Source organism: Acinonyx jubatus, chromosome C1 (assembly GCF_027475565.1).
Source record: "Acinonyx jubatus isolate Ajub_Pintada_27869175 chromosome C1, VMU_Ajub_asm_v1.0, whole genome shotgun sequence".
NCBI lineage: Eukaryota > Metazoa > Chordata > Mammalia > Carnivora > Felidae > Acinonyx > Acinonyx jubatus.
Window position 1 is genome coordinate 3,762,425 of NC_069381.1, and position 27,644 is coordinate 3,790,068.

At 54.4% G+C, this 27,644-nt stretch overlaps 1 protein-coding gene across 6 annotated transcripts in view; it reads right to left on the reverse strand.

Annotated features, from left to right (window-relative positions):
- NPHP4 (nephrocystin 4) overlaps positions 1-27,644 on the reverse strand; it is a 111,824-nt gene that overhangs the window by 56,245 nt on the left and 27,935 nt on the right. For all 6 annotated transcript variants that reach the window (XM_027060605.2, XM_027060603.2, XM_027060606.2 and 3 more), the window contains 4 exons: positions 26,424-26,579; positions 15,380-15,516; positions 13,312-13,493; positions 12,494-12,620 (listed from right to left, as the gene is read on the reverse strand). In XM_027060605.2, the coding sequence (XP_026916406.1) occupies positions 12,494-12,620; positions 13,312-13,493; positions 15,380-15,516; positions 26,424-26,579 (602 nt within the window). The remainder of the gene's footprint in view (positions 1-12,493; positions 12,621-13,311; positions 13,494-15,379; positions 15,517-26,423; positions 26,580-27,644) is intronic.

Here is a 27,644-nt window from a genome sequence, read left to right on the forward strand (position 1 = left end):
GACCGTGCAAGAGGGGCCTGTGTAGCAGGAGGAGAGCACAACACAGAAGCTCGGGGGACAGGGAAGCAGCCGCCCACCTTGAGGAGCCCCCCTCAAGCTAACCAGCACCCTCCTCCGTCCAGGTCTCCCTTTCTGGCTCAAAGCAGCGGCGGCTTTTCTTTCAAAGACCGACATCATCCTTCTGACCTTTCCTGGTCCCATAAGGCTCTTTCTGCAGGTTTGTAAACAGGCTGTACCTCGCCCACGTCTGCACAAATCCATTAGGAAAACACCAGGAGTGACACTTGTGTTCGTGATAGGAAACTTTGTAAGATAATGAGGAACACACATGGGAATTCAAACCAGGATTATTTACACACAGTTTCTGCAGCTAAGTCCCAGCTCAGAATGAATGGCACGTTTCATCCATGCGGCTCTGTGTACCTGGGAAACCAGCCAGGTCCTTCTCCTGCTTTCTCTATCACTGGCCAAGTGAAACCAGTGAGGACACTAAGGAAAACCTAGGGTTAGGGAAGACTCATTTTCTCCAATGTGGTTCGAGGGCTTGAGTCAGCAGTGTTTCAATGGCACACTTTCATCCATTCACTGAGAAGTAAGAATAAAACCACATTCCAGGCCCCGGGCGGGTGGGAAAACCCCTCATCAGCTGGGCAGTGATGCAAGGCAGAAGGCAAGGTCAGGAACTCCGGCTCTGACCGAGCCCGACAGGCGGACGCCGCAGGCTCCCTGGGAGGCAGCACATCAGGAGCCCAGGAAGGCAAATTCTCGACCAGGGGCCACGGGACACTGGCAAGGAGGTCAGACTGGGAGCCCAGGAGGGCCCTTCCGGCCCAAGAGCACAGCGGCCCTAACCAGGGTCACAGTGACACAGTCCAGACCCGGGCCGCAGCCACACCTCCTCTGCCCCGACTCCAGGCCCGGCTGGTGACATGGGAGGAGCAAACCCCGAAGGTGGCGGGCAGTAACTGGAGCACGAGCACAGCACCCCACCTCCTGACGCTGTCCTCAGAGGCAGCAGAGCGCCACCTGCGCCCGTCTGGCATGAGGACGGTGGTGCCATGTGGTCCCTGGGCAGCCGAGGGAGCCGAGGGCCTCCGACGCTCTAGACCACCAGCCGCACGCGCTAACCCAGGCAGCCCGGTTCGGGCCACGGTGACAGGGAGGGCGGACAGCCTGCATGGAGGGGGCCTCACACTCTTGGAAAGGAACCGAAGCCCACGCCCCATCTGTGATGGTGAAGGACATCGTCCCCAAGGAGAGGAGGGCCAAGGCGCCCGCTGACACGGGCTGCGTCCAGCAGAACGGCTGGGGCTCCCAGCAGACCCCGCCTACTTGCTGGACACGGGTCAGCTGCCACGCCCTTGTCCTGGCCAGGAGTCGACTGTGCTCGGGTCCAAGGTCACACACGCACAAAAGGACTCTGGCTGGAGCCCCATGCGGATGGCTCGACAGTCAGCGAGGCCACACCATAGCCGAGCGTAGGTGCAAACAGCACCCAACATGGAAAAGGAAGCACATTCGTCTCCTCAGTCAGTCTCTCCAGACTGTTCCTTTGCCAGAGGCTCTTCCTTCCTGCTGTTTCCCTCAGTCACGTGGGGATAAATGTCCAGAGTCAGCGTCTGGTCTTGAATTAATCTCTTCCTGAGGCCCATCGTTAGGGGACCGACCTCACTTCAGGGGGGCCCGTTCTGACCCTTTAACGGAGCCAAACTTCAGATAACAGCTGGGCTACCACCACCTCTGCCCTGGCTACAGGGGTGACCGGGGATTTGGGTCCCCGCCAGATCAACGAGAAAAACACTCACATCCTGGAAGTACAAGGAACCAGCAAAGCGAGAAGCCTAAGCACATGACCCTGTGTGACACTTCCAACGCGTGTCGAATATGAAGACGATGCCTGCGGCTCCCCATCCCGTTAGCCGATGACAGGGACACAAACCAGCACCAAGCAACTATAAATCCACTGCCCTTTAAAAACAAAATTATTGGGGCGCCTGGGTGGCTCAGTCGGTTGGGCGTCCGACTTCAGCTCGGTCATGATCTCACTCACGGTTTGTGAGTTCGAGGCTCTGTGCTGACAGCTCGGAGCCTGGAGTCTGCTTTGGATTCTGGGTCTCCACCTCTCTTTCTGCCCCTCCCCCACTCACACTCTGTCTCTCTCAGAAATAAACATTAAAAATTTTTAAAATATTTTTAAAAAGTGACTATACATGTACCGGCAAAAACAGCCACTATAAAAACTACACAGACCCAATCATTTCTAGACTACTTTTCTAAACAGTCATCTATAAAATCCAGTTTATTATGGGATCAAAAATAAAATGAAATATGTGGCCAACTTTTCATGCTCTCTGTGCAAGTCCTTGTGGTTTAATCTTTCAAATTAGGTGATTCTGATATGCAATCTTCCAATTTCATGGTTCCTTTGGTTTCCCAGTCCTCGATCGACAGAGCTCTCCTCTGCACAGAGTATCCAGCTTCCCTCGCTCGTGTCTCCAACAGCTCCGACGAGAGGAGACAGTTAGCAAGTCACTGAGCGCTCCTTTGCAAAGATTTCTGCGACAATTAGGGCTCGATGGCAATTCAATTGCCATTTATTAGCCTGTGCTCCCTCTCACCAGGCCAGGGTGACAGCTGCGGGCAGGAACCTCCCCCACCCCACGTCCCTCAAATCCCCCCAGCCCCAGCCCCAGGCTCTGAGGAGAAGGTCAGGTGCATCCAAGCAGGTGGGCAGAGTGAGAGCAGCTATTTAGCTGGCCAACATGACAAGGCTCCTCCTGTCGGTGAATTCTAGTGGTCGAGAGAAGATTGGTTACTGTAGAACGTCTTATCCTGTCCAATCAGGTTTGACTTCATGAAAAGAAGAAAAAAAAATACATCACATTGCTCCCACTAAGACTTTTAGTTGTAACAGCAAACAACATACGGGAGGCCAAAGGAACACACTTGGAATGTGAGCCAGGTTTGTCGTGGAACAGAAGAGCCACGCCAACACTCACCAGGCAAAGCCCAAACAGACAGAAAACAGACACCTGACCCCAGGAATGCCGCACTCTGGGCTCCCTGAGGTAGGCTCGACGGTGGCCTCAAAAACACACGTTCACATCCTAAGCCCTGAGCGTTGTGACTGTGACCTTATTTGGAAAAAGGGTCCATGCCCATGGAATTAATTATTATGAGATCAGGAGATCTGGATTATCCAGCTGGACCCTAAATCCAATGACAAGCATCCTTACAAAGCAGGACAGACAGAGAGACAGAGGGGGACGCACAGAGGGAAGGCTGTGTGCAGGTGAAGGCAGGAGCTGCGCCATCAGATAAGGGCCACCAGCAGCCACCAACCCGGAAGAGGCGGGAAGGACCCTCCCCCGCAGCCTCCGAAGGGAAGGCCGCCGCCCTGCCTGCACTGGCTTCGGCCCAGTGCAACTGACTTTAAATCCGAGGCCTCCAGACCGTGAGAGAATAAATGTCAATCACTTTGAGACACACACAGTTGGTGGCAATTTGGGCCGGCCGCCCCAGGAAATGAGCAAAGTCCCCTTGGCTTCCGTCCTCAGACCAACTTGAAAGTCATCTAGAGGCAGGTAAAAAGTTCACGTTATTTCATGAGGGTGATTTTCTCCAGCATTTCGGGGAGACCTTTCTCTTCCTGCCCCAGGCTCCTGGCCAGCACCAGACTCAGGGCCTGGCCACACCATAGGGGTGACAGCAGCGCCTGTCGGGGGACATGCTTGGGTGAACCGGAATGAGGAAACAAATGTGTGTCAAAGTGCCTCCCGGTGTCCCCAGTGTCAGCCACATCACAGAGGGACAAGGAAGCCAGAAGAAACGAGACCAGAGAGACATCACAGCTGAAGGAGGGGCGAGAGGCCGGGCCCTGGGCTGAGAGCAGGTGGGCTGTGCCCCGAGAACGCCCCCCACCAACGCAGGTGGCAGGGACCAGGGAACGGCCTCCAGAGGGGCACACGGGAGCAGCCAGAGCCCGACAAGGAGCAAGGCCGCCTGTAAGTTGCTCTCTTCCCGGCATTCTCCTCAAAGGACGCCAAGTCCTTGATCCCGGAGGCAGACTGCACAAGGCCACCGGAGGTGAGGAGTCGGGAGGCAGACAGACACCCAGAGCCTGGCTGACGCCCACCGGGCAAAGCACAGGCTCGCACAACAGGTGTCACCGGCCCGGAGTCGTGCTTCCAAAAACGGATCGTTTAGATGCCAAAGCCCTTTGCAAATCTGACAGACAGTGAGGTGAGCTTGGCAGTGGCTGCAGGCTAATTTCCTTCACACGCATTCACGGTGGAAGAGGAAACCCAACAACACAGAGTGAAAGTCACTTAGTCTCCCCTTGTAGGACGCAGTATACATCACTTAGAAGCATAGGAGTCTTCGACAGGCAACATATTCATTTCATTCTGTGGAATAAAGGAATCATTTCCGAACATACACGTGAGCAGTGAAAATCAACAGGACCGTGGTTTTAAGAAAGTTCCATAACCTGGGACAAGTCTTCATGCTGACTAAAGGGATCATAACGCTTTGGACCTCTCTGCAAAAAAGGTGTCACTTGACAGTGAAGGAAAGAAGCAAAGGTGAAACGGCCCTAAGCCCGGAGCTGTGCCTGGACCCTCTGGACACCGAGTCCCCAGCCAGCCGCCTTTGCACGTGTCTGCGGGAGAACCGGCCCCTTGCCTTGTTCTTCTTCCCGCCCCCTCCTCGCACTGGGCCCATGGATGGCAGGGCCCAGGCTTGGCGGCCTGGCATGCCTTCCTGTGGGCACAGCCCCTCCACCTCTCAGGGCCAGCCCCCCCCCCCCACAGGTCAACAGGGGACTGCATGCTTTGAAACAGCCACTGCTCCAGGGAAGGGGTGCACGGGAGGCCAGGGCTCATCCCTGGGTGAGGGGACCCCCAGGGGCCTCGAGAGAAGGCAGCTCTCTTCCAGAGTCAGCATCGGGGGAAGAAGTGAGCTCCTCCCAGTGGGAGGGGGAGGGGGGACAGGGAAGGACGAGGGGCTGACGAAGCTGCAGACGGTCCAAGAGAGCACTCGCCAGGCGTCACACCCGAAGGAAAAGCCAACCAGGGGATGTGACAACACAGCTTCTGCTTGTCCAGAGACAGGCTTCTCCCTGGGGACGGTGGGAGAGGGACACGGAGCCCTCTGCGTACTCCTTACAGTGGGACTCACCTCAAAATACAGTGCAATTTTAAAACCAGTGTGTGGTATAGGGTAAGAGTCATGGGAACCGCTGATAAGTTTGTAAATGACTCTCCAGAAAAAAAACACCCACAGTGGTAAGCGAGAAGGTGCCATCAATGGAGGAAAAGGCCCTATTTACAACAGCAGCACAGAAATCAAGTACCTATCAATAAACATAATAAGCAACTGTTCAACTGTTTAAAAGCTATGTTTTAGGGGCACCTGGGTGGCTCAGTCGGTTAAGCATCCAACTTCGGCTCAGGTCGTGATCTCGCGGTCTGTGAGTTCGAGCCCTGCAATGGGCTCTGTGCCGACAGCTCAGAGTCTGGAGCCTGCTTCGGCCTCTGTGTCTCCCTCTCTCTCTGCCGCTCTCCCTACTCTCTCTCTCAAAAATAAATAAGCATTAAAAAAAAATTCTTTAAAAAAAAAAAAAAAGCAGGCGGCAGGGACGGGAAACCACAGCCCCTCACAGAAATGGCTGATTCCGGGGCTGGAACAGGGAGGACGCAAGGTGAGCCTGGGGCCTCTCGTTATGCCAGGAAGTAGGAAACTGAGAGACAGAACGTGATGGAGGACGTCACAAGGACACAGCCCGAAGGCACCGTGGACACTCTGGGACACCTTGAGCACCAAAATAATCAGGGACGGCAGCTTTCGGCTTCTGGGGTTTTTTTTAAAGGTGTCCGTGAGTCCATCCCCATAGGGAGCTGGAAACCCTCACGGCTAGATGAGGGGCGGAGGTCTGTGTAGCATGAAGGTCTCCCCACAGATTGCTTCTCAGCTGCAAGGAGGAAGACAGCAACTGCCCAGTGGGGACATCACACAAGACCTGACCAGGGATGCCGGGGTGCTCAGTCGGTTGAGTGCACAACCCTTGATCTCGGGGTCGTGGGTTCAAGCCCCACATTGGGGGTAGAGATTACTTAAAAAAAAAAAATCTTTAAGGGCGCCTGGGTGGCTCAGTCAGTTGGGCGTCAGGCTGCTGATTTCAGCTCAGGTCATGATCTCACTGTTTATGAGACTGAGCCCCACACTGGGTTCTGTGCTGACAGCTTGGAACCTGCTTAGGACTCTCTCTCTCTCTCTCTCTCTCTCTCTCTCTGCCCCTCCCTCACTCATGTACACACTCTTTCTCTCTCTCAAAATAAACATTTTTTGAAAATTAAAAAAAAACCAAAATCTTAGAGGCGCCTGGGTGGCTCAGCCGGTTGAGTGTCCAACTTTAGCTCAGGTCATGATCTCGAGGTTCATGAGTTTGAGCCCTGGGTCGGGCTCTGTGCTGACAGCTCAGAGCTTGGAACCTGCTTCGGGTTGCATCTCCCTCTATCTCTGCCCGCCCCCCCCCCAACTCGTTTTATCTCTCTCTCTCTCTCTCTCAAAAAAAAATTAAAACATTAGAAAATAAAAAATAATAAAATCTTAAAAAAGAAACTAACTAGGCCAATGAGATGGGAGGGACCTCCTGCATCTCTGCCGTGGGACCCTGAGGGACACACCGCACCCCTACCCCTCTGCAGTGTTCCGGCAGGGATGCAGAAGCCGACTCCATCAGGAGGAAACACCACCAAATCTAACACAAGGAACACTCACTTCAAAATGTTTCTTAAAGAAGGGAGACTGTCCTATAAAAATAAAATCATGAAATAAAGCAAGTGTGGCAAATGAGAACAGGTGAATCTGGGTTAAGAGTGGACTAATATTCCTGGTACTTCTGTAACTTGTCTGTAAGCTTAAAATCATGTCCAGATAAAATGGGTTTTTTTTCTTTTGTATTTGAACGCTTTATTGTTTGAGCATGAAGGCTTAGCCCATGGATAGTTAAAAAAGAAAGAAGTTTGAGACAAATGCAAAGCAGTATTGCTCTACAGAGTAAATGAAACATGTATGAAATTTGCTTTCCTAAGCACCAATGATAGAAACGTAATTTACAAGAAAAATCTACGAAGAGTTTCGTAGCAGGCCAACAGGTTTAGAGCACATTCCTGATCTGTTTAAGGGACGACCAAAGGAGAGTATCTTCTCTAGCATGGAACTAAGTGGGCTGGCGTGGGTGGGTACAGAGGCTGCCACCGTCCAAGCCCACCTTCTCCCGGTGTGCTGAAATGCACAGTCATTCTGGGATATCCAACGTTCTGTGTTCCAACAGTAGGGACCAAGGCACATATGGAGACTGTGATTTTCTTTAGCATCCAAAGAAAAAGTTTTTAAAGAAATTACATAAAGTCCTACTATGCCTTTTTTCCCCAAGACCAGTGTTAAGAATACGGAAAGGCAAGTGACAGACTGTGAGAACATATTCACAATCTGTGTATGTGACAGAAGACTTTTAGCAAAAATACATCAGACAGACTCCTATCTACCCAATAATAAAAAAGACACATAATCCTAAACAATGGAACAGCCACTTCACAAAGGACGATTAGAATGGCCAACCAACACAGGAACAGGACTCATCGCTGGTGACCAAGGAAAGGCAAATTAATGCCCACTAGAAAGGCTGAAATTAAAAAGATGAAACCAGAAGCTGGTGAGGATGTGGAACAACTGTAATTCCCAAACAGCACTGGCACAACCACTTTGGAAAAACAGGCATTGCTTGGAAAGGTAACCTGTATCTACCTAGGACCCAGAACTCTGTTCCGCGGCATTCACCAAAAAGAAATGAAAACATACGTCCACAAAGACTTGCCCAAGAATGCTTAGAGCAGCTTTATTTATTAGCTGGAAAAGCCAACCAACAGTAAAATGAAAACACAAATTTGCAAACACCATTACCTGATAAAAGATTAACACCCAGAACACGGAGAGAACTCCTAAACCCCGCAACAATACAAGAGACCACCGGACTCAGAAATGGGCAATGGGCTTGAACAGACATCCTCCAACGAAAATACAGGCCCACAAGCATGTGAGAAGATATCTGTTCAGCATCACTGACCATCAGGAAAATGCGAATCAAAACCACAGAGAGACACCACCTCATGAAAACTATGAGTGCTGGCGAGGGTGTGGTGAAACCAGAGCCCTCAAGCACTGTTGCACTGTCGGCGGGGAATGTAACGTGGTGCAACCGATGTGGAAAAGTGTAGGGGTTCCTCAAAAAATTAAAAGTAGAATTTCCACACACTTCAGTAATTCTGCTTCTGGGTATACACCCAAAGGAATTGAAAGGAGGGTAGGGTCTCGAAGAGACATGGGTATTCCCATGTTCGTATTAGCATTATTCACAATGTCTAAAAGAGAGCAGCCACCCAGGCCCCTCAACAGATGGCTGGATCAGTAAAATGTGGGATAGCCGTCCTTCAGCCATAAGAAGGAAGGAAATTCTCCAACATGCAGCAACATGGATGAGCCGTGAGGACATTATGCCGAGTGAAGGAGACCAGTCACGAAGTACAAATACTGAATGATTCCACATACATGAGGTCCCCAGGGTTGTCAAAGTCATAAAGACAGAAAGCATATGGTGGTGCCCGGGGCTGGAGAGTGGGGCCAAGGAGGAGATAGTACTTCCTGGGGCCGGGGTTTCAGCTTTACAAGAGGTGAAGGGTTCTGGGGATGGATGGGGGTGACCACTGCCCAAGAGTGTGAACATGCTTAATGCCACCAAACCACAGCACTTAAAACCAGTGAAGATGGCCAAGTTTATGTTGTGTATTTTTACTACAAGAGAAAAAAGACATTAAAAAATACAAGTCAGAATACCACTGAACTGTACACTTTAACATTCTTTTAGGCCTTGTGAATTTCTCAGTGAAATATTTTTTAAAAAGACAAACCAAACAAACAATTTTCAAAAGATAAGTGAGTGGGTATCTTTCTTAAAGCCCCGAGGGAACCCCAACATTCAGGACAAAACAGAAGAGCCGGCAGCAGATCCCCTCATTCAGCGCTCCCCCCGCCCATCTCCCCCTCCGCCGCACACACAGGGCGCACTCGGCGGGCGCCCCTCCCCCCCCCCCCACACACACAGTGGGCACTCGGGGCAGATGGAGGGCAGAGGCCCAGGTTGAGCAGGTGGAGGTGTGGCTACGCCATATGGAGGGCGCCATGGTGATGCTGGGACACCCGGCTCGCTGCAAGGGACGAGCCAGGTTATCCTGAAACATTTCCAGGAAACCCTCAAGACGCCTCTATTTCCAAGTTCTACAAGTGCAAATTCACATCATTTCAGAATAAATCAAGGCATGATTCGCACACGCCCGATACAGATCGTCAAAATGTTCGGCTCTGAGGAATCCCAGGCACCTGGCGAGCACCCAGATCTTTGTTACAGGGACTTGTCTTGTCCAGAGAATACCAGCAAACACGTAAATAACAGACCAGCTCACCTTCCCCTTCTAGACATCCGGGAGGTATTCTGCCATGTGACTCCAAAAAGAAGGGCTGTTTTGATCCCTGGCAGCCCGTGGGGGCTGGCACTTCTGACATAAAAATGCAACAGAGGACCTTGGGCCCGACTGTTTTTACGGCTGCCTTCGTTCTGTGTCTGTCTCTCAGGTCCTGGGAAGTCTGCTTTCTCGGCAAACGCTGATGGAGCCCACACTCCCGCAGCTGCCAGCGTTCCAAAACGCGCCGCCCCGTGCGGGCACACTGTCCCTACGCACTCAAATTCCTGGGAAGGAAGCTGTCTGGTGGGAACAAGTACCCCTCCGGCTCTTCACCGCCAGCCCAAGACAAACCACCCAGGCTTCAGCTGTGCTGGCTAAACACAAGATGCGAAAGCCCCACAGCGGACCGCCACCAAGGGGCGTGTCTTCTCAAAACCATTTCTCTAGTTTGTTTTTAGTGACCGAACAAAACACTCAGGACCAAAAACTTCTCTCAGACACAGGTGACTGGGTGTAAGCTGGACACACGCCAGCCCAGATGGTGTCTCCCCATCCAGATAAACCAGGTAAAAGTGACCCGTCTCACAAAGCGCCTCAGGAGACTGAGGCCCGTAGCTCCCGGTCCAAAGCGGGAGGAGTAACGGAACACGGGGTTAAGGGACGCGGCCAGGCCATCCTGACAACAGGTCGCAGCACGAAAGGCAGCATCCGTGAGGGAGACGACCGTGGCTGCCCCAGTCGTGCAGGAAGACCTGCTTCAGAAACTGTTTTCCAAAGAAAAGTACAGTTAGCTTTCTGGCTCTGCCAGTTCCGATTCAGGAAAGGAGGCAAAGAATGTGCACGCGGGCTGCCTGGGCATCGATCGGGTGATGCTGGAGAAACCCGTTTTAGGCGTTTAGGCGCGTCGACGGTTTTGCAGCGGTGTTTTTAAGCCCCACTGTTGGGAGACACGTACCGAACCGTTCAGAGAGGCAGCGATGGGCTGTCTGGAACCTACGCATCTGGCCGTGAGCAGGTTACTTCTGGGTCCACTACAGGCTTCTCTCTGCCATCGTATTTGAAATCTTCCACAACGAAAGGGTTAAAGGGAGAAAAGAAACGTACGTGCCACGACGTTCACAGTAATGAAAGCAGGTCGTGACTGGATTTTGCTTGAAAATAAATCAAAACGGACTGTGGGAGTCAGTGCAGACAGCAGAGGGCAGTGCACACAGGTGTAACACCACTGGGCCACCCGGTTCGTTTCACTGGTCGCCGTCTGCCTCGGTTCGTGTCTGAAGCATCCGCCATACGAAGCTCTAACTCAGGGAAGGAAGGGGAGACCTACAGGTGGAACGCAAGTGAAGAGTGTGCCCCACGACGGCCCAGAGAGGGTCCCAGGGCGAGCTGGCTGCGGCCTGTCCCCCCCACCCACCCGGGCCACACCCCACCACCTGCCACGGGTTAAGCATTTCCATGAAGAGTTAACAAAATAATAAAGTGTCACGTGAGACACATCCCTTCCTGCTTAGGTGCTTTGTAATCGCAAGCAAATCGACACTGTATGCGACACCGTATGTTACATCATTACGTGGTATGACCACAGTCAACATTCTGGCGGGACACCATCTACGTAAATGGGACACGGAGGGCGCCGCATCTCCCACCACCACCCACGTCCTCCCAAGGGCAGCTCTGGGGTTCCAGCCCCAGAAGGCCCTCCCTCCCCACAGAGCCCCCCCCCACCCAAGCCCAGGATGCCCACCCCAGGCAGCTAGGCACGCTCACACACGGCTGCATCTTAGATACAGTTCCTGGTAATAAAGAAAAGCAACCTGGGAAGGACACAGTGTGACCGTGTGTCCAGCTACAATCAGAACACCCGCCTCCAGATTTGCTCATCTGATCAGGACTCGCGATTATGCTGATCTGAGGTGTGGATGGCAGAGAGGTCAGCTCACTGCTGCCAGAGAACATGAGAAGATACAACCGCCCCTCCGCTCAGCACCCCGCTCCCCTTCCTAAGGCGCACCCCGGGGGCCATGCTCCGTCCTGCTCCTCAGACCGGCCACCATGGAAGGTACCCGGTCATCCTGGTTTTGTTTTTGACCTACTTGTTAAATTGATAACTTGCTTTTTCAAACGGAAACCGGAATCTTAAGTGTGGCATGATCTGGGTTTTCCAAAGAATCGACCTCCATGATGTAAATGATGTCTATATGCTATACCGTGACCTCTGAATAAGGCAGGGGTGTGGGTACCGACCCCCACATGGTCAAAAACCTGCGTGGGACTTTTGACTCTCCAAAAACATAACTGTCAAAAGCCTACAGCTGACCAAAAGCCTTACCAATAACAGAAACAGTCGATTAACACATGTTTTGTATATGTACGTATTATATGCTGTATTCTTACAGTAAAATCGGCTGGAGAAAAAAAAAATGTCATTAAGAAAATCGTAACAAAAAAAAGAAAATCATAAGAAAAAAATACACTTACAGTACTCAACTGTATTTACCAAAAAACACCTGTTAGAAGTGGATCCTGTGTTGCTCAAGGGTCAACCGTATTTCTTCCAACTGAACCCTACAAATCTTTGCTCTTAGTTATGAGATAAGCACATTATCAAGTCACTGTAAGACATTTATCACTTGTCCAGATTCAAGCTTTACTACACTTAATATCATATGAAAAATACATTAAGATGAACTCAGTTTCCAAAATAAGTATCAATCTGGTAATTGTGAATTAACGCTGTGGTCATGCCCACCTGTTGCACTCTTTATTACCACCGGCTGGCAGAGCGTCCTATCACCACAGAGACGGGAAATGACAGTGACAAAGCGATCACTAGGGAGAAGTGTTTTCTAGGCTCACGATCGTGATCTACACCTGTCACCCACACTGCTAATATTACGCTGCTCTTAACAGAAACAACATTAGTGGCGACTTTGTTGACTCTCGGGGCACGGAGCCCAGGGCCGGGTTCTCACCTTGCCGTCTGCCCCTGAAGGGCTGTTGAACACGTACTCCAGCTGAAAGACGATGGCGAACGCAGGGTGACGGACCAGCTCACGGAGTCGGAGGCGGCTTCTTAAAACTAGAGCCTGGTTTCCAGAGCTGGGTCAAGAACAGGGCAGAGGCACGTCAGGCTGTGCCCCGCTGCCCTGCACCCACCTGGGCGCCGGGCGCTGCTGGTGCAGAGTCCCCCCCCTCCCAGCAAGGCCACTGGGCTCTTCTGTGTGTCCGGCCCCCAAGGCAGTTCCCAAATCAGAGCCTTTTCAGGTGCCTCAGTCAACACCTAAACAACAATTTCCAAATTGCCAGAGCGTATGTGAGGAGGACGGAACGGTACGGCCGGGTCTCCAGGGAGGCTCGTCCTCCAGGGCGCCCGCCTCTGCCCGGATTCCCACGCGGCACTCCTCGGAGAGGTCTCAGGTTCTGACCTGGGAGGCACAGGACTCAACGGGATGCAGACTGTCCTGCCTGCTGGTTCTCCATCATGGGAGAAATGGATCACAGGCACAGCTGGGGGAAAGCGTGCCAGGGTCTCCTCAGACCCTAAGCAGCCATAGCGGGAGGCATCTCTAATAGCACAAAGCAGGATTTTTCCCAAGCTTATAACACTGAGGTCTGCTCCTGATGGGTACAAGTCGCCAAGACAAAACAAAGTCAGCCAGGAAGAACCCCAGGCGGGCGGTGCACACTTCTCGTGCAAAAACAAATTGCATTTCACTCTGATCCCGGGTTACATGCACACTCATACCTCCTACCTCCGCAGGACCAGACCTCACATCCCCAGGAAGAATACCTGGCCTTTGAAGAAGAGCCAACTTTCCTGCTGAAACTGGCAGAGCGCGTCAAGGCCACGTCCATCTCGGGCACCAGCACCACGACCTGCGGCCTCTGCACGAAGCCCAGACCGTTGTGCACACCCACGCACAGGCGCCGCTCCAGGATCTCCAGCGTGCCGCCGTCCCGCGGAATGCCCTCCTAGGAAAGCACGCAGGAGACAGAGTAAGTCCCTGCGCGGGCGGGCAGAAGCTCCCGGGGCAGGGGCAAGCAGAGAGAAGAACGTTCAACAGAAGTTGCAGGAGTTTGCAGATCAGATGGTGCTGAGTGAACAGGAGTCCAAGCAAATGACAGGCAAATAAGGCCATTGAAACTACTGGCCCTAGGCCATTTTCTAGGTAGTTTCAGCTTTTCTCACAAGGACAGCCTTCTGGGAGCAATGCACCCCGACACCACCTCCCCGAAGACGCCCGAATCGTTGAACTCTTGCTCAGGCTTCCATGGCGGAGCTCAATTCTCAAGGCGCACCAAACAAGCAAGCAGGGACCCAGGCCCCAGGGTGCAGGAGCCCACCGCCCCCGAGGCGCCTCCGCCCTCCCCGACACTCAGACACCGGAGACTTGGGCACAGGGGGCAGCAGGAACAGGGAGCATGTTTACGTGGGAAGTCATAAACCAATAAACATGGACTCTGCCCCAAAGTGATCGCTGGATATTAAAGTGTTTCATCTTAACAAAAAATGTACAGGCACTTTAACAAATGAGCAAGGATAGTCCTCCAGGCTATTACTGTTTATTAAATTGTGTGATTGTTGCAGAACGGTCCCTGAATTTTCAAGTTTTCTTCACTGCCCATTAATCAAGCTGAACAGACCTAAACTCAGCCTATGAGTAATGAAAATAAAGCGATGGAGATAAGAGACCAGCTACCAGTTGGGTAGGAACAAAAATACAAAGCAGTAAACCACATAAAAAAGTGATATTTATGGGAACACATAGAATTCAATGCTGATGTTCCTAAAGCAGCTCTCCCCTCACGCAATCCACTCTGAGCAGCAAGAACACAGAGGGAACCACAGCAAGAAAATGTGCGCTGCTACGGTTCCACCCTGTTCTCTGCTTGCGTTTCCGTGTCATACGACACGTCACAGGGAGCGGCCTTTTCGAGAACGGGTAGTGAGCACAGAGTCCGTCTCACCCATGCGTGACATACTGCCACAGAGTGCCGGGGGGGCACCCGCTGGTGGCATCACCCACCGTCACGGCACGTGAAGACTGAAGGTCCGTGACGGGACGGCACGGTGTGACGCACCTCGGCTGCAGCGGCGAACCAGCCAAGTCCCTGTCCTCCGGGTGCAAATACCCCACCGAGGGGACGACGACAGAGGAGCGGACAGGTAAGGAGACCGGGTGCTCTCGGGGAGAGCCAGGCACCCGGAGAAATGAGCCAGGGGGCGGGAGGGGCCGCGGCCTCAGCAGCACGCTCAGGTGGCCGGTCAGGACAGCTGGGTTCGCACAGAGACCTGAAGCCTGAGAGGAGCCACGTGAGGGTCTGGACACAGAATGTCCAGGAACGTGAGCTACGTGTCCAAAGGTCACCGTAGGGACGAGCTATGGCCCGTGACTGCCCGGAGTTTATGGGAATGTGTCACACGGGCAGGTGGAACTGGACACTGTGAGAGGAAGCCCCGTTCACAGAACACGGCTCCACTGGGATAAAATGACAGATTTCTAGCCTTCTCCTTGGAATGAGCCAAGAATCTCGAAAACGGCCTTTGTAAGTGCAGAATGTTTTACTGGTTTCCCTATGCTCATTTGGAGGTTTAATTTATTTTTAAATGAAGACTGTTTTAAGATATAACAAAACCAACGTTAGCAGCTTACGGTAACAACACCTTTGTCACACCAAAGTTAAGACGACAGGCTAGATGTCCCTCTTCAGCCACAAAGAGGGAGCACACGGGACCGTGTCATCAGGGGCTGAGCCGTCCACCCTGGTGGCATCAGAGGCCGGCAGCATCCCCATCTCTGCCCTGCCCTGCCCGCGTCTCTGCTGATCAGATAAAGTTCCCTGATGGAAGACAGTACCTCCCGGAAGCGATCACTGATGAGGAGTTCCAGAAGCTCTTCCTCAAATTTCTCCAGGGAAGGATAGAGCGTGAAGAACAAATCATCCAAGTCCCACGTGACAGACTTCTGAAGGCGAGGCTTTCGGAGGGCGTCCCCTGAAAACAATGAGGGGGCTCGTGTAGAGTATCCGCGGGGAGGCCACGAGGGGGTCCAGGGCTCTCCCCCACTGAGGGCCAGGCCGTGGTGCCCGCCCTCCGAGCAAGGAGAGACCACGGGCACGGCACTCAGACCGAATCAGAACCCACCTCCGTTCACACGGAGACACCAAGCTGATTCAACAAACCCAGATTTCATTTACGGCCCAAATTCTCCCTCCACCCTCCTCCAGACACACGATAATTCAGCAATCCAAAGAACGCAGACTACAGAATGCAGGCTAACACTGTTCCTTTCGGTTTGGTTTCCCTTTGTCACTGACTTCCTCTCTAGCAAGAACCCAGCCAACGATGCCGTTTCTTATTTTTGTACATTTACCTTGAACCATTTGGAAACATGCAGAAATACTCACGAGCACATTAAGCAACAAGCAAAAACACTGTCTGGGCTGGCACCACCAGGCAAGAGCCCCTGTCCTGGTCAGGAAGCCCCAGACTAGGAGCTCCGTGAGGACAGAAGGGGACGGTGGATCCTGGCATCTAGCTCGGTGCCCGGCTCAGAACAGGTGCATAAACCCTCGGCCTCAAGGGGCGCAGTCAGATCTGTGCAGAGCCCTCCCCTCTGGGCTGTGGCGCAAAGACCAGGGCAGCAGGACAAAGGCCAAGCCCACTGCTTCCCCACGAGCCCACAGCCCAGGCTCTGGCACCATGGCCCCAATCCCTGCATTCGATCTTCCTGCCCTGCCGCCCTCTTTGTCTCTTCCCGAGCTTCTACAAGTAAGAATTAAGGTGCAAAGTCAGACTTTCAGAGCCGATTCCGAAGTCAGAGAACGAAAACAATCGATGTGAGACTGGCGGAGGAGAGCGCAGTGAGATCCCCCCGACGTCCTGCAGAAGGTCAATCAGCACAGCCAGAGGGACCCCGTCGTTGCCCCCGCGTGTACCAAGACCCTTAAAAATATCCACAGCCACCTTCGGCCTCGGTGATTCCACTTTTTCATCCTATTCAGCAAAATTAATCAAATGTAGAAGCAAAGCTTTATGTGCGAGAATACTCATGAAACCTGATTTATAACAGAAAAAAAATAAGAAACTACCTAGCACTCACTAGTGGGGGATGCTGAATAAACTACTGTGTGTCCATTTAAAATGAGAACGAACTCATATCACCAAGGATGACTTGATGACTGAAAAGCAATCATAGCATCGTAGGTGAAAATAATCCACATAAAATTGTGCATCAGACCCTTTAGTGCCAGTTTTTCTTAAAAATCTATGCACGTACAAGGACACAGATACCTGGGGGCAGTAGTCGCAGATTATTCCATTTCCTTCTTTACGGTTTTTCTACACCTTCCCCGTCACAAACACGCATCAGATTTGATGCTTCTGAGAAATTTTCTGCATTCCTTTGTAACTTAAAAAGGAGCATCTGAAGCCGGTCGGTTGATGAGTCAGAACCCATTAAAAGTGCAAGTATAATTACTCACAATGGCCAGAAGGTAAAAATAACCCAGCGTCCAACAGCAGATGAACGGATAAGAAAAACGTGGTCAACCCACACGTGGAATATTCTCCAGCCTTCAGAGGGAAGGAAATTCTGACACACGGATGACCCTTGAAGATGTTATGCTAAATGAAATAAGACAGTCACAAAAAGGGCGAATCCTGGGTGATTCCAGTCACGCGAAGTACCAGAAACAGTCAAAGTCGGAGACAGAACGCAGAAGGGTGGGCGCCAGGGGCTAGGGGGTGGGGGTGGAGAGTGTAGACAAGGAAGTTCTGGCCGTGGATGGTGGGGGTGGGTACACGGCAACGTGAATGTACTTAATGCCACAAAAGTACACGTTTTAAGCTGCTCACGTGGCAAATCTCATGCCATAGCGACTTCCCCACGATTTTTCTTTAGAGTCCAACCTTTCTCGAAATGGTCCAGCAAGTGTCTGAGGCACGTCCTGAATGGAGACCTTCCGTCAGAGGAGGAAGAACCACATGTTTGCACAGCCTGGCCCCGAGGAGCAGAAACCACAGCCCCAGGGCCTCCCCCCACACAGGCCGACGGGCCACACGGGATTGCTCACGCAGGATTTCACAGAAGACGAGGCAGGGAGGCCACGGCCCTCCGGAGGCAGAGAAAGGAGGAGCCGGGACCGATCCCTGGCCAGTTGGACCCGGGCAGGTGGCGCAGGTGAACGAGCAGAGCACCAGCGGCGACACAGCCCGGGAAGCGAGCACGCGGACGCAGCAGGAAGTTGAGGAAAAGGAGGACAACGTAAAAGCGAGTCTGTTATCTCGTTCTTTTTATAGGCTCCACGCTTCCCGTCAAGTAGAGAGCAAGGGCACGTTAGTCACTCGCCCACACGGTGGGCAAACAGGCTCAGTCCTCTAGCGGCCCTGGTGGCACGCTCAGCACACGGCCGGCACCCTTCTCCCACAGTCACCAGAAGGAACACGTTGCCCGCACACGCATGCTGCCTCGGAGCACAAGCAACTCCTTCGCGGGTCACCGAACAATCCCTCCGCTCTTGACTGTGGCTGAACTGTCGGCCAACACAGCTGGCCAGAGACAGGGGCCAGTCTTGAGGGCTCCAAGGGGGCACAGTGGCCCTCAAGCTCCCGGTGAGACCCCCCACTACTGGCCTTAATGCAGTGGGACCACTTCCCCCTGCCCCCGACCTGGGCTCTGGTCACTGGCCCGAGGCACCCTGGGGCAGGGGGACAACCAGCTGTGCCCAGCGCCCTCCCGCCTGATGATCCTGTGCCAGCAATGAAGAAGGGCGCCGTCACCCTGCACGACACGGCCCGCGGGCAGGGAGGAAGGGAGCAGCCACACCGCACGACACAGCCTGCCGGTCACCTTCTAAGTGCGGAGAATAACATGCCCTCGGTGCCCGCCTCTCCCAAGTGCTAAGCCTTGTTTCTGCAGAAACACAAAGGGGAAGCCCCGGGGCCCGCCCACCACGACCCGCTTCTCCCCGAGCTACTCCTGGGCAGCCCCCGGGCCACAGGTCCTTCCGGGGTTCCAAAAGCACCACTGACCGTGGAAAGACAGCCCACTGTCTGCAGGCTGCAACCAAACGCAAAACCTTGGCCCAGGACCAGGGGCATCACAGCCAGGACAGAGCCACGCGTGCAGTGGTCGCTCAGAGCACGACAGCCAAGCGGCTCGGCAGGAGACAGAAGAACAGGGTGGAGAGGCACACCGGCAGCGACACAACAGCTCCAGGGCCCAACGTAACACCGCGATGGCGACAACAGACCAAGGACAGGCCGGCCACCAGCAGGCCACCAGCAGGCCACAGCAGGCGCGGAGCCACATCCGAGACGCAGCAGACGGGGACGGGCTGGGCCCTGCGAAGCACAGGGGACGGTCACCAAACCAGGGCCCGTCAGCAGGAAGAGGACAGGCTGGCGGCGGGGTCTCCATTTCCCTGGGCCGACGCCACCGCCCTCCGGGGAGGGCTCGTGTGTCTTCCCGGCAGTCAGAATGAACTGTGCGCCTCCTGGAACCAGGGAGGGTAGCGGGGAGGTTACGTGCGCTCCGGGGCCGGGGCCGGGGCCCGGGTGTGAACCCCAGTTCTAACCCTCAGCCTCCTCAGCTGCGAAAGCAAGGTGGCAGTGCCCACTGCAGGACGGCGCTGTGGGGACCGAGCTAATACGTCAACGCTGTGCCCTGGAGAGGAGCCACGAGCTTGGAGTCACGGGCTCCTGGGAAAGGGCGCACACATATGTGTACGTATCTCCCAGACTGTCATCTTAAAGCCTCAGCACGGCTCATCCCGGGAAGAGTCTATTCTCTTTATCTTACAAAGGCAAACGGGGCTTGGACAGCTAAGTGACTGGCCCGAGGCCACCCCACTCACAGGAACGTGCATGAGGGAGACTCAAATACTCAAGCTGCTGAGCACATGTCCACGAAGGGCCAGGCAAGTACCGTGAGGACTTCAGGGAACGAGTGGATTCGCAAATGCAGAATCCGTGAGTAACCAGGGCGGGGAGTGCTGGGAGCGGTGGACTCAGGCAGAACTTGGGGCGCTGGCGGAAGCCAGCCCTTGCAGAGACGGGCCGGCAGCACAGACGGACGGGCAGACTCACGCTGTGTGCTGCCGCCACGGCCCATCCCGCGGTGAACCCGCTCCCCCTCGCCAATCGCCCACGTACGTAAACTGAAATGAACTAAATCGGTGGGGGGCGCGGGCCATTTCCCAGACAGATCTCCCCTGGGATGAGTCCTTCTGGTACCACAGCTCTAGGGGTGACAGCGCGGCAGCGGGGGCGAGCCCCGGGTGTTAGGAAGGGGGCAGGGCCCAGCGCTTCTGGAAAGGACCCGGTCCAGCAGGAAGCAGGCTCTGCACAGCCTCCCCATGACAAGAGCCATCAGCGACAACAAGAAGAGCCATGACCCGGGGCGCCTAGGTGGCTCAGTCGGTTGAGTGTCCAACTTCGACTCAGGTCACGATCTCACAGTTCATGAGTTCAAGCCCCGTGTCAGGCTCTGTGCTGACAGCTCAGAGCCTGGAGCCTGCTTCAGATTCTGTGCCTCCCTCACACTGCCCCTCCCCCGCTCATGCTCGCTCGCGCTCTCTCTCTCTCTCTCAAAAATATATAAACATTAAAAATAGATTAAAAAAAAAAAATAAGAGCCATGACCCTGGTCTCACAGTGAGGAAGAGCGTCCCAGGCACAGAAGGGGGGGAGGAGGGAGGAAGGATACCTCTTCCATCAGGACACCAGGCTGAAGAGCCGTATCTGCACTGGCCACATAGAACCTTCTACAGCCTGAAGGACCCGGGAGGCAGGGCTGGCTGGCATCCGGCAAGCTGTCCCCGGGCCATGTCTTGTGAAAGGCACAGGCTCCAGAGAAGGGCTCTCAGCAAAGCAGTCCTCCCCGGATGCTGTACCGCAGAAGGCAGCCCCAGGGCGGCCACAGCAGAGGACAGTGTCCCATGGAGAAAGGACAAGAGGTCCTGGGCTGAGCCCTTTCCAAGTCCTTGGCACTGGGCTCCACCAGCTCGGTCATCTGCTCCCAAAGGCATCTCCGGGACAGGTCCCAAGAATGTCCCCCATTTTATGGAGAAAACGCAGCAGCAGAGACTGGGAGAGGTGAGGAAACTCAGGGCTCACCCCACGGCCAGGAGTGGAGCCACGCTCACCAAGGTCTGTCGGCCCCACTGGACGGCTCCAACACCACCGTCTGTATGTACTTGCTCAGTGCACCACCCACCTCAGCGGCCAGGATGGATGGAGCCTCGGCAGAGCCGACCTCCCCAGGGGCAGCTCTTGGCCCCCATGCTCTGTAACTGGGCCTAGCTTTCATGTGTCTGTTGCCAAGCCTTTGGGTACAAATCTATTTCCCCAAAATAGCACTGCTCCTATGGGAAACAGACCCATTTCCCTCAGGGATTCCCACGCACGCACTGCCGAGAAAATGGGGGTTACAGGTGCTGAACAAGCAAGAATTCCCTCCTAGTGACATCCTTTGGGGAGGTGCTCGGAAACACCCCCAGGTGCCCAAGGAGCTCCCCACGAGGTCCCAACAGGGTCCACAACCTCCCGGGGACACAGCTCTCCTGGAAGGATACTGGATTCATCAGAACGCACCCTACCACACGAACAGCACTGCAAGAGAGGCAACGGGAAGAAAGGAGGCTGAGACGTGGCGCTTCTACAACACCTGCTGCCTCCGATGGCCGTGGTGAGGCGTGGGGTCTGCCCCTGCTGAAATCCACCCAAGACATGAGCACTCCACTAAGAGGCGCGCGCCGTGCCCTCACCCCTGCTCAGGGCCTGTGCACACAGATGCACCCAGTGAGCCTTCCTGAATCCCAGACAAACCAGAGCATCGGTGGCCAGAAAAGGTATAAAGGTGCACACCACACTGGGGGCGGTGGTTTTCTCTGGGGCGGTTCCCTGGGGACTGAGGCCGGAAGGAAGACTACCTTTGTCGTGTTAAAACTGGAGCTCACACAGGGCAGGAGCCTGCTCTGCTGGCACCACCCCTGCCCACCCGCGCCCCGCGCTCACATGGGGCAATCCAGAAGCCGAATCCCCTCCTCACAAGGATCTGAGTGGTCTGGGAGCCTGGGAGAAGAACCCCGCAGCCGCTGAGGTGCCTGGATGCCGTCTGCTGAAATGCACCATCAGCAGGTCAGGGGGCGGTGCATCCTTAAGGAGCACCTCAGGGCATTCCTGAGTGGGGACACCAACCAGAGCAGGCCACCATGTGGCAGCCGAGGGAGGGTCCGCGGGAAAAGGCCGCTTGCGGGGCATGTCTACAGGAGCGGGCACGCAGGAGGGCGGGGCAGGGCCTTCCCAGTACAGAGCGGCCACTCAGTGAAACCAAAGGGAGGGACGAAGGAGGAAGGCAGTGAGGAAGGAAAGGTGGGAGGCAGATCACCAAAGCGGGTGTTCAGAGCGGATGAAGGGGTCAGAGAGCCACTGGTCTGCGGGTCAGGGAGGACGAAGGCTCACTGTGAGGACGGCCATGGGGGAGGCGCACGCAGCAGGGACACCTCAGCGGCAGTCTTCCTCGGCCTCCCTGCCACGCACACATTCCCGGGACTCACGGCATCCAGACCACCTCTGTGACTTCCACACAGGTCTCCCCAGAGGCCCCGCCCCCCCCAGCCCAGATGCCGCCGCCCCACCCCCCCCATCCCCCCGCCCAGATGCCGCCGAGTCACAGCTCACTCCCACTGAGCCCCTGGCAGAGGTCCATGGTCAAGTGCTCTGCTCCAGACGCTGCCGTGGTGGCAGCTGGCTGGGTGTGGGGGGAGCGGGAGGCCCTCCGCTTTCCTCCAGCTAGAAGCACCATGGGACGTGGGCCCAGGACCCCCACACCTCCCTGAGCACCTGGCGAGGAAGCCTCGCTCAGGACTCCATTCCGTCCTGGCGTGGGCCCGTGGCCTTCGGGCCCAGTTCTAGAAAACGGGCTTCCCGCTTACATTGATGACCAGCTTCCACTGCACTCAGCCACTTTATGCAAAGCTCTGCATCTGCTCCAGGGCCGGATGAGCGACCCGAGCCCTCTCCCAAACCCATCTCCAGAGACCACCTCCCACGCCGAGAGAGGCAGCCACACGGCACCGGGCCCGTGACCGGCTCACAGCTCTGTGGCCACGAGAGCAGGCCAAGGAGCCCCAGGGCAGAGACTCGCTGGAAGCCAGGGTGTGGGGGCTCTCCTTGCAAGCGGCAGCTTTCAGGGGCACGTGAACAGTCAGCCTGGTGCTGATGCGGCTGTCCAGGCCTGCCACACAGAAGCAAGGGAAAGGTCAGAACCAAGCAAAGAACAGAAGACAGAGCGAGGGAGGCTGCATGGATTTCCTAGTTGCAGAGAAGAAACGACAGACCGACAGCACCTGCTAATCTGCACAGATTCTGAAAGCGTCCCTCGAAGGGAAGGCCTGCCTTTCTTCCGGGGAGTGACGAGGAGCCACCAGAACAACCACAATTAAGACCTGTCGTTTCCAGTCCCTCCCAGGCTGAAAACCACTCTTCAAAAGTCAGTCCTCACACAAAGCGGGGAGTCAAACTAGGGAAACGGGGAGAAGGTCGCTGACTGTGTCGCCATATCCTGGTCGTGACGTCGTGCGACAATTTGGGGCACACTGGGCAAAGGACACACGGACTCTCCCTGCATTATTTGTTAAAACCACATGTGAATCTGGAATGACCTCAATAAAAATTTCCGTTGAACAAGTCTCAATCCTCCTGTACTGTGGCATTTCCCAAGCAAACAAATATCCACGTCCCCCCATGACAGCAAAATAAAGTCAGACCGGCTGCAAACTGCACGTGAACTCCGCCACGGAAGCCGGTCCCAGTCCCTGCCTTGGCCCTTTCAGGGTGATGAAACGTCACCCAGCAAAGAAACCCTTTTCCAAGACTGAGTCACAAAAGCCCAGAAGACCCTGGGCAGGATTTATAACACAGACCGTAACCGCTGTCAGGACGCAAGCTGAGGGCCGCAAGGCCGTGAGCTAGATTTTCAACCTGGCATCCTGCACGTGAGGCAAAGGTTGAGCACAACGGGTTTCCTTTCTCAGAGTCTCAGGTGGTCACCGGGGGCCTTGGTGAGAAGCTGCATTCTGGTCCTTTCTCCCCGAGAAGGGGGAATGTGCCTGCCTGCCCACCCAAGCATATTCAGGCTCCACTCCACAGTCCCTGGTCATTGGTTTTTATTTTTTATTTTTTAAATTTTTTTAATGTTATTTATTTTTGACAGAGAGAGAGAGACAGAGCAGGAGCAGGAGGGGCAGAGAGAGAGAGACAGACAGAATCCGAAGCAGGCTCCAGGCTCCGAGCTGTCAGCACAGAGCCCGACGCGGGGCTCGTACTCACAGACCGGGAGATCATGACCTGAGCCGAAGTTGGACGTTCCACCGACTGAGCCACCCAGGCACCCCATCCTGGTCATTGGTTTTTAAATATGACACAGAGGCGCCCGGGGGGCTCAGTTGGGTAAGCACTGGACTCTCGATCTCAGGTCAGGTCATGGCCTCAGGGTCACGAGATCGAGCCCTGTGGCTCGAGATTGGGCTCCGTGCTGACAGCGTGGAGACTGCTTAGGACTCTCTCTCTCCCTCTCTCTGTCCCTCCCTCACTCACTTGTGTACAAGCGCTCTCTCTCTCTCTCTCAAAATAAATAAATTTTTAAGAAAACAACAACCTAAACTGTCATCAGTTTTGCAATTTCACAGGCACCGCCTGCATCCGGTAAGTGCCCCAGTGACCAGCTGGCTGCCCACATGAAGGGGGCAAATGGGAAGCCACTGGGGTTCAGATCCCTTCAGAAGACACGACCTTGGAGGACTCTGTAGCGGCCCCCCGACCCCTCGGACTGCCACGAGATACTGAGAACAGACCCAGGGCCGTTGGAGCTGCCCTCTTGCCCCAGCCGTAGTGACACAGACACAGGCCCCCGATGAGCTGTGGGTATTGCCAGGTTTTCCCTGCAGCTCTGCTGACACCCGCTGGCAAGTCTCAAAGTGATGGAGCCGCCTCGGGCCCCAACGAAAGGCTGCTTTCCCAGAACCCCAGGTCGGGTAAGACTTATGTAAGGGACTCTACGGCAGGTGTGCACCTAGGTTCTTGACATCAGCACACGGCACAGCGGCACTTACAGGGCCCTCCGTGACCGACGGGGCCAGGGTCTCCAAGCAGATGCAGGTTGTCACGTTGCTTTCAATCTCGACAGCAGAGACCCTGTGGCATTTTCTGTCTCCCTGTCTGTCCCCTCCTCCCTCTCGAGGGGACACAAGAGGATTACAGAGGGCGGTAAGACTTCCCATATGGGGCTGGGGGGTGGGGGGTTGAAGCTCAGTGAGCCACGGCAGACCCAAAGCCGGGACCAGTCCTAGGACTTGCTTCTGTTCATAGTTAATTTATCGTTTTTCACGCATCGTTATCTCTTCTCAGGAAAAACAGTGACCTCGTGATGAGATGACCCCCACGGACCCATCCAAGAAACTCATGAACTCAGATAACAACGTCTGCATCCCAGCACGGACCTGAACACCAAGCCACGTGCAGGGACACCGTTACTGGAAACATTCTCATACTGGAGCTGAACTACACCTTTTCTTTGGGTTCTTGAGAGTCACTGTTCTAAGTCAAAACTCGGCACATCACAACTCACACTCACGCCCCATCCTGCTCTCCCTGGGCCAGAACAAGGAGCCAGACCACCCAGGACAAGAGGTTCTGCCATGCGGGCGGGAAAGAACTGGGGTGGTCCCTTCTCCTGGATTCCTCACGCAGCCGGACTAAAAGCCCCTGGAAGTACCCAGAAGGAGCATGAGGCCCAGGTCAAGGCCCGTCAGCAGGACCCCAGAGCAGAGCACATCTCTGCAGTGATCTCCGAGGCATGAAGGGGTTGTCCCAAATCCACCGCTGGAGAACCTACTTCTAAATCACACCAAGACGGAGTCCTGAGGCTTCCACGTGGATTCCAGCATTCAAAGATTACCAACCCACTGCACACCACGTTCATAACAGCATTAGGCACAACAGCCAAAAGGTGGAACGACCCAGGTGTCCATCCAAAGGTAAATGGATGAACACAACGTGGTCCATCCGTGCAATGGAATATTATTCAGCCTTAAAAAGGGAAGGAAATCCCAAAATGTGATTCAACACGATGACCCTTGAGGACACGATGCCAAGCGAAATAAGCTGGTCACAGAAGTGGAATCCTGATGATTCCACTTCTAGGAAGACCTTAGAGGAGTCAAATTCAGGGACAGAAAGAACGGTGGTGGCCAGGGGCTGGGGGAGGGGATATGGGGAGTGTGTATTTAGTGGGGACAGGGCTTCAGGTTGGGCCGATGAGAAGGTTCTGGATGTGGATGGTGGTGGTGGCGGCTGCACAACCACGAGAATGTGCTTAACGCTACCGAACTGCACACCTGAAGAGGGTCAGAATAGTAAATTCTGTGTCGTGTCTATTTCACCACAATTTAAAAGTAATTAATAATCGAGCCACGGACAGGGGCGTCCAGGAAGGCCGAGAGATCTAGCAAGTGGTTTTCCTGACCTTGGTCATAAAGATGTGAACTACATGTCTTACGAAAGCGTTTCCCCAGGAAAGAAAACAGAAGTGATCTGAGGGACACGAGACACCACTCAGAAGGGATGACAGGCAGACAGGGCATTGCCCCTCCCTCCTCCTCCCTCTCATCCCCTCCTCCCCCCCCCACCCCGTCCCTGTCCTTCCCCCTCACCCCACATCACCACCTCCCCCTCCCCCCCTCCCCCCTTCCCTCTCCCACCACCACCTCTACCAGGCCACTTGCTGAGGGTGCCTAGCCACACCCAGACCCCTCTGTAGAGCCCAATTCCTATGAGGTCTAGCCATCAGCCATCAATGATACAGACACACCAAATGGAGAGAGACGAGCAGCCCTTACCCTTTTCTCCGTGAGCGGGAAGGAGGCCAGGAATGTGCTGCAGACCAGACACCAGAAGGTTCTCGGGAAGAAGATGGAACACGGGCTCCAGGAGCGGGTGTGGCCTCAGCATGTACTGAAGGCTGCAGCTCTCCATGAGGGTCATATGCTTGTTTTCTGGGGGAGAAAACACCCATGTGACAGCTGTGACCAAAGGCCCTTTGGGTCAAACCAGTCGATAAACTGAGCATCTAAGAAAGAAACACCACAAGCAGGAAACGCATTTTTCCACGAAGGCAGGGGAAATGCTCTGTTCAGCCTAAAAAGCAAAAAGAATTGATCCTTAAGAACTCTCTGGTGAAACTACAAACACACATACCTGCTTTTTTTTTTTTTTTAATGTTCGTTTATTTCTGAGAAAGACCATGCATGCCAGAAGCAGGCAGAAAAGGGGGTCAGAGGATCAGAAGCGGGCTCTGTGCTGACAGCAGAGAGCCCGATGTGGGGCTCGAACTTACGAACCGTGAGATCATGACCTGAGCGGAAGTTGGACGCTTAACCGACTGGGCCACTCAGGCGCCCTCCCAGATACTCGTTTTTAATGCAACACAACAAAATCCTTCCTGCTCACCCCTCCCCACCGAGTCATGAAGTCCAGAAACCGCCCGGTCCCCATTATCACCAGTGGTCTAGAAGGCACCCTGGGCCCCAGCCTGCCTCCCTCCCCACTCAGCACCTGCATCATCGAGCCCACAGAGCAGCAGGACTGGGACCTGGGAGCAGCAGCCTCTGAATAGAGCCCAGCCCTCAAGGACAGACCAAGACACAAACACCACGATACCTGCAGCACAAGGGAGAACGGGACTGAACCCCATGTAGGTGTGGACAGCAGATAGCGGACCAGGGAAAGTGAAGAGGGAAATCATCCTGGAGAAAGCGACGGCTAAAAAGGGTTCGGACACAGAGCTCGGGAAGATGGAGGGAACAGCATCAACAGAAACTGAGGTTCAAGGAAGGGCGGTGCCCAGAACCACAGGGCCCTGGAGTTGAGACGGACCAGAGACAGCCCCTCTACACAGCCCCCCAAAAAAGTCTTGCTGGGACTTGATTTCTTCCACTGACAGGAGCCTAAGCACCTACTACAACGTGCTACACGATTTCATAAGAAATGAGCTAAATATGACCTACTGCATTTGTTAGAAAACAAAATGAACGAAAACTATATATTTAATACCTAACCAC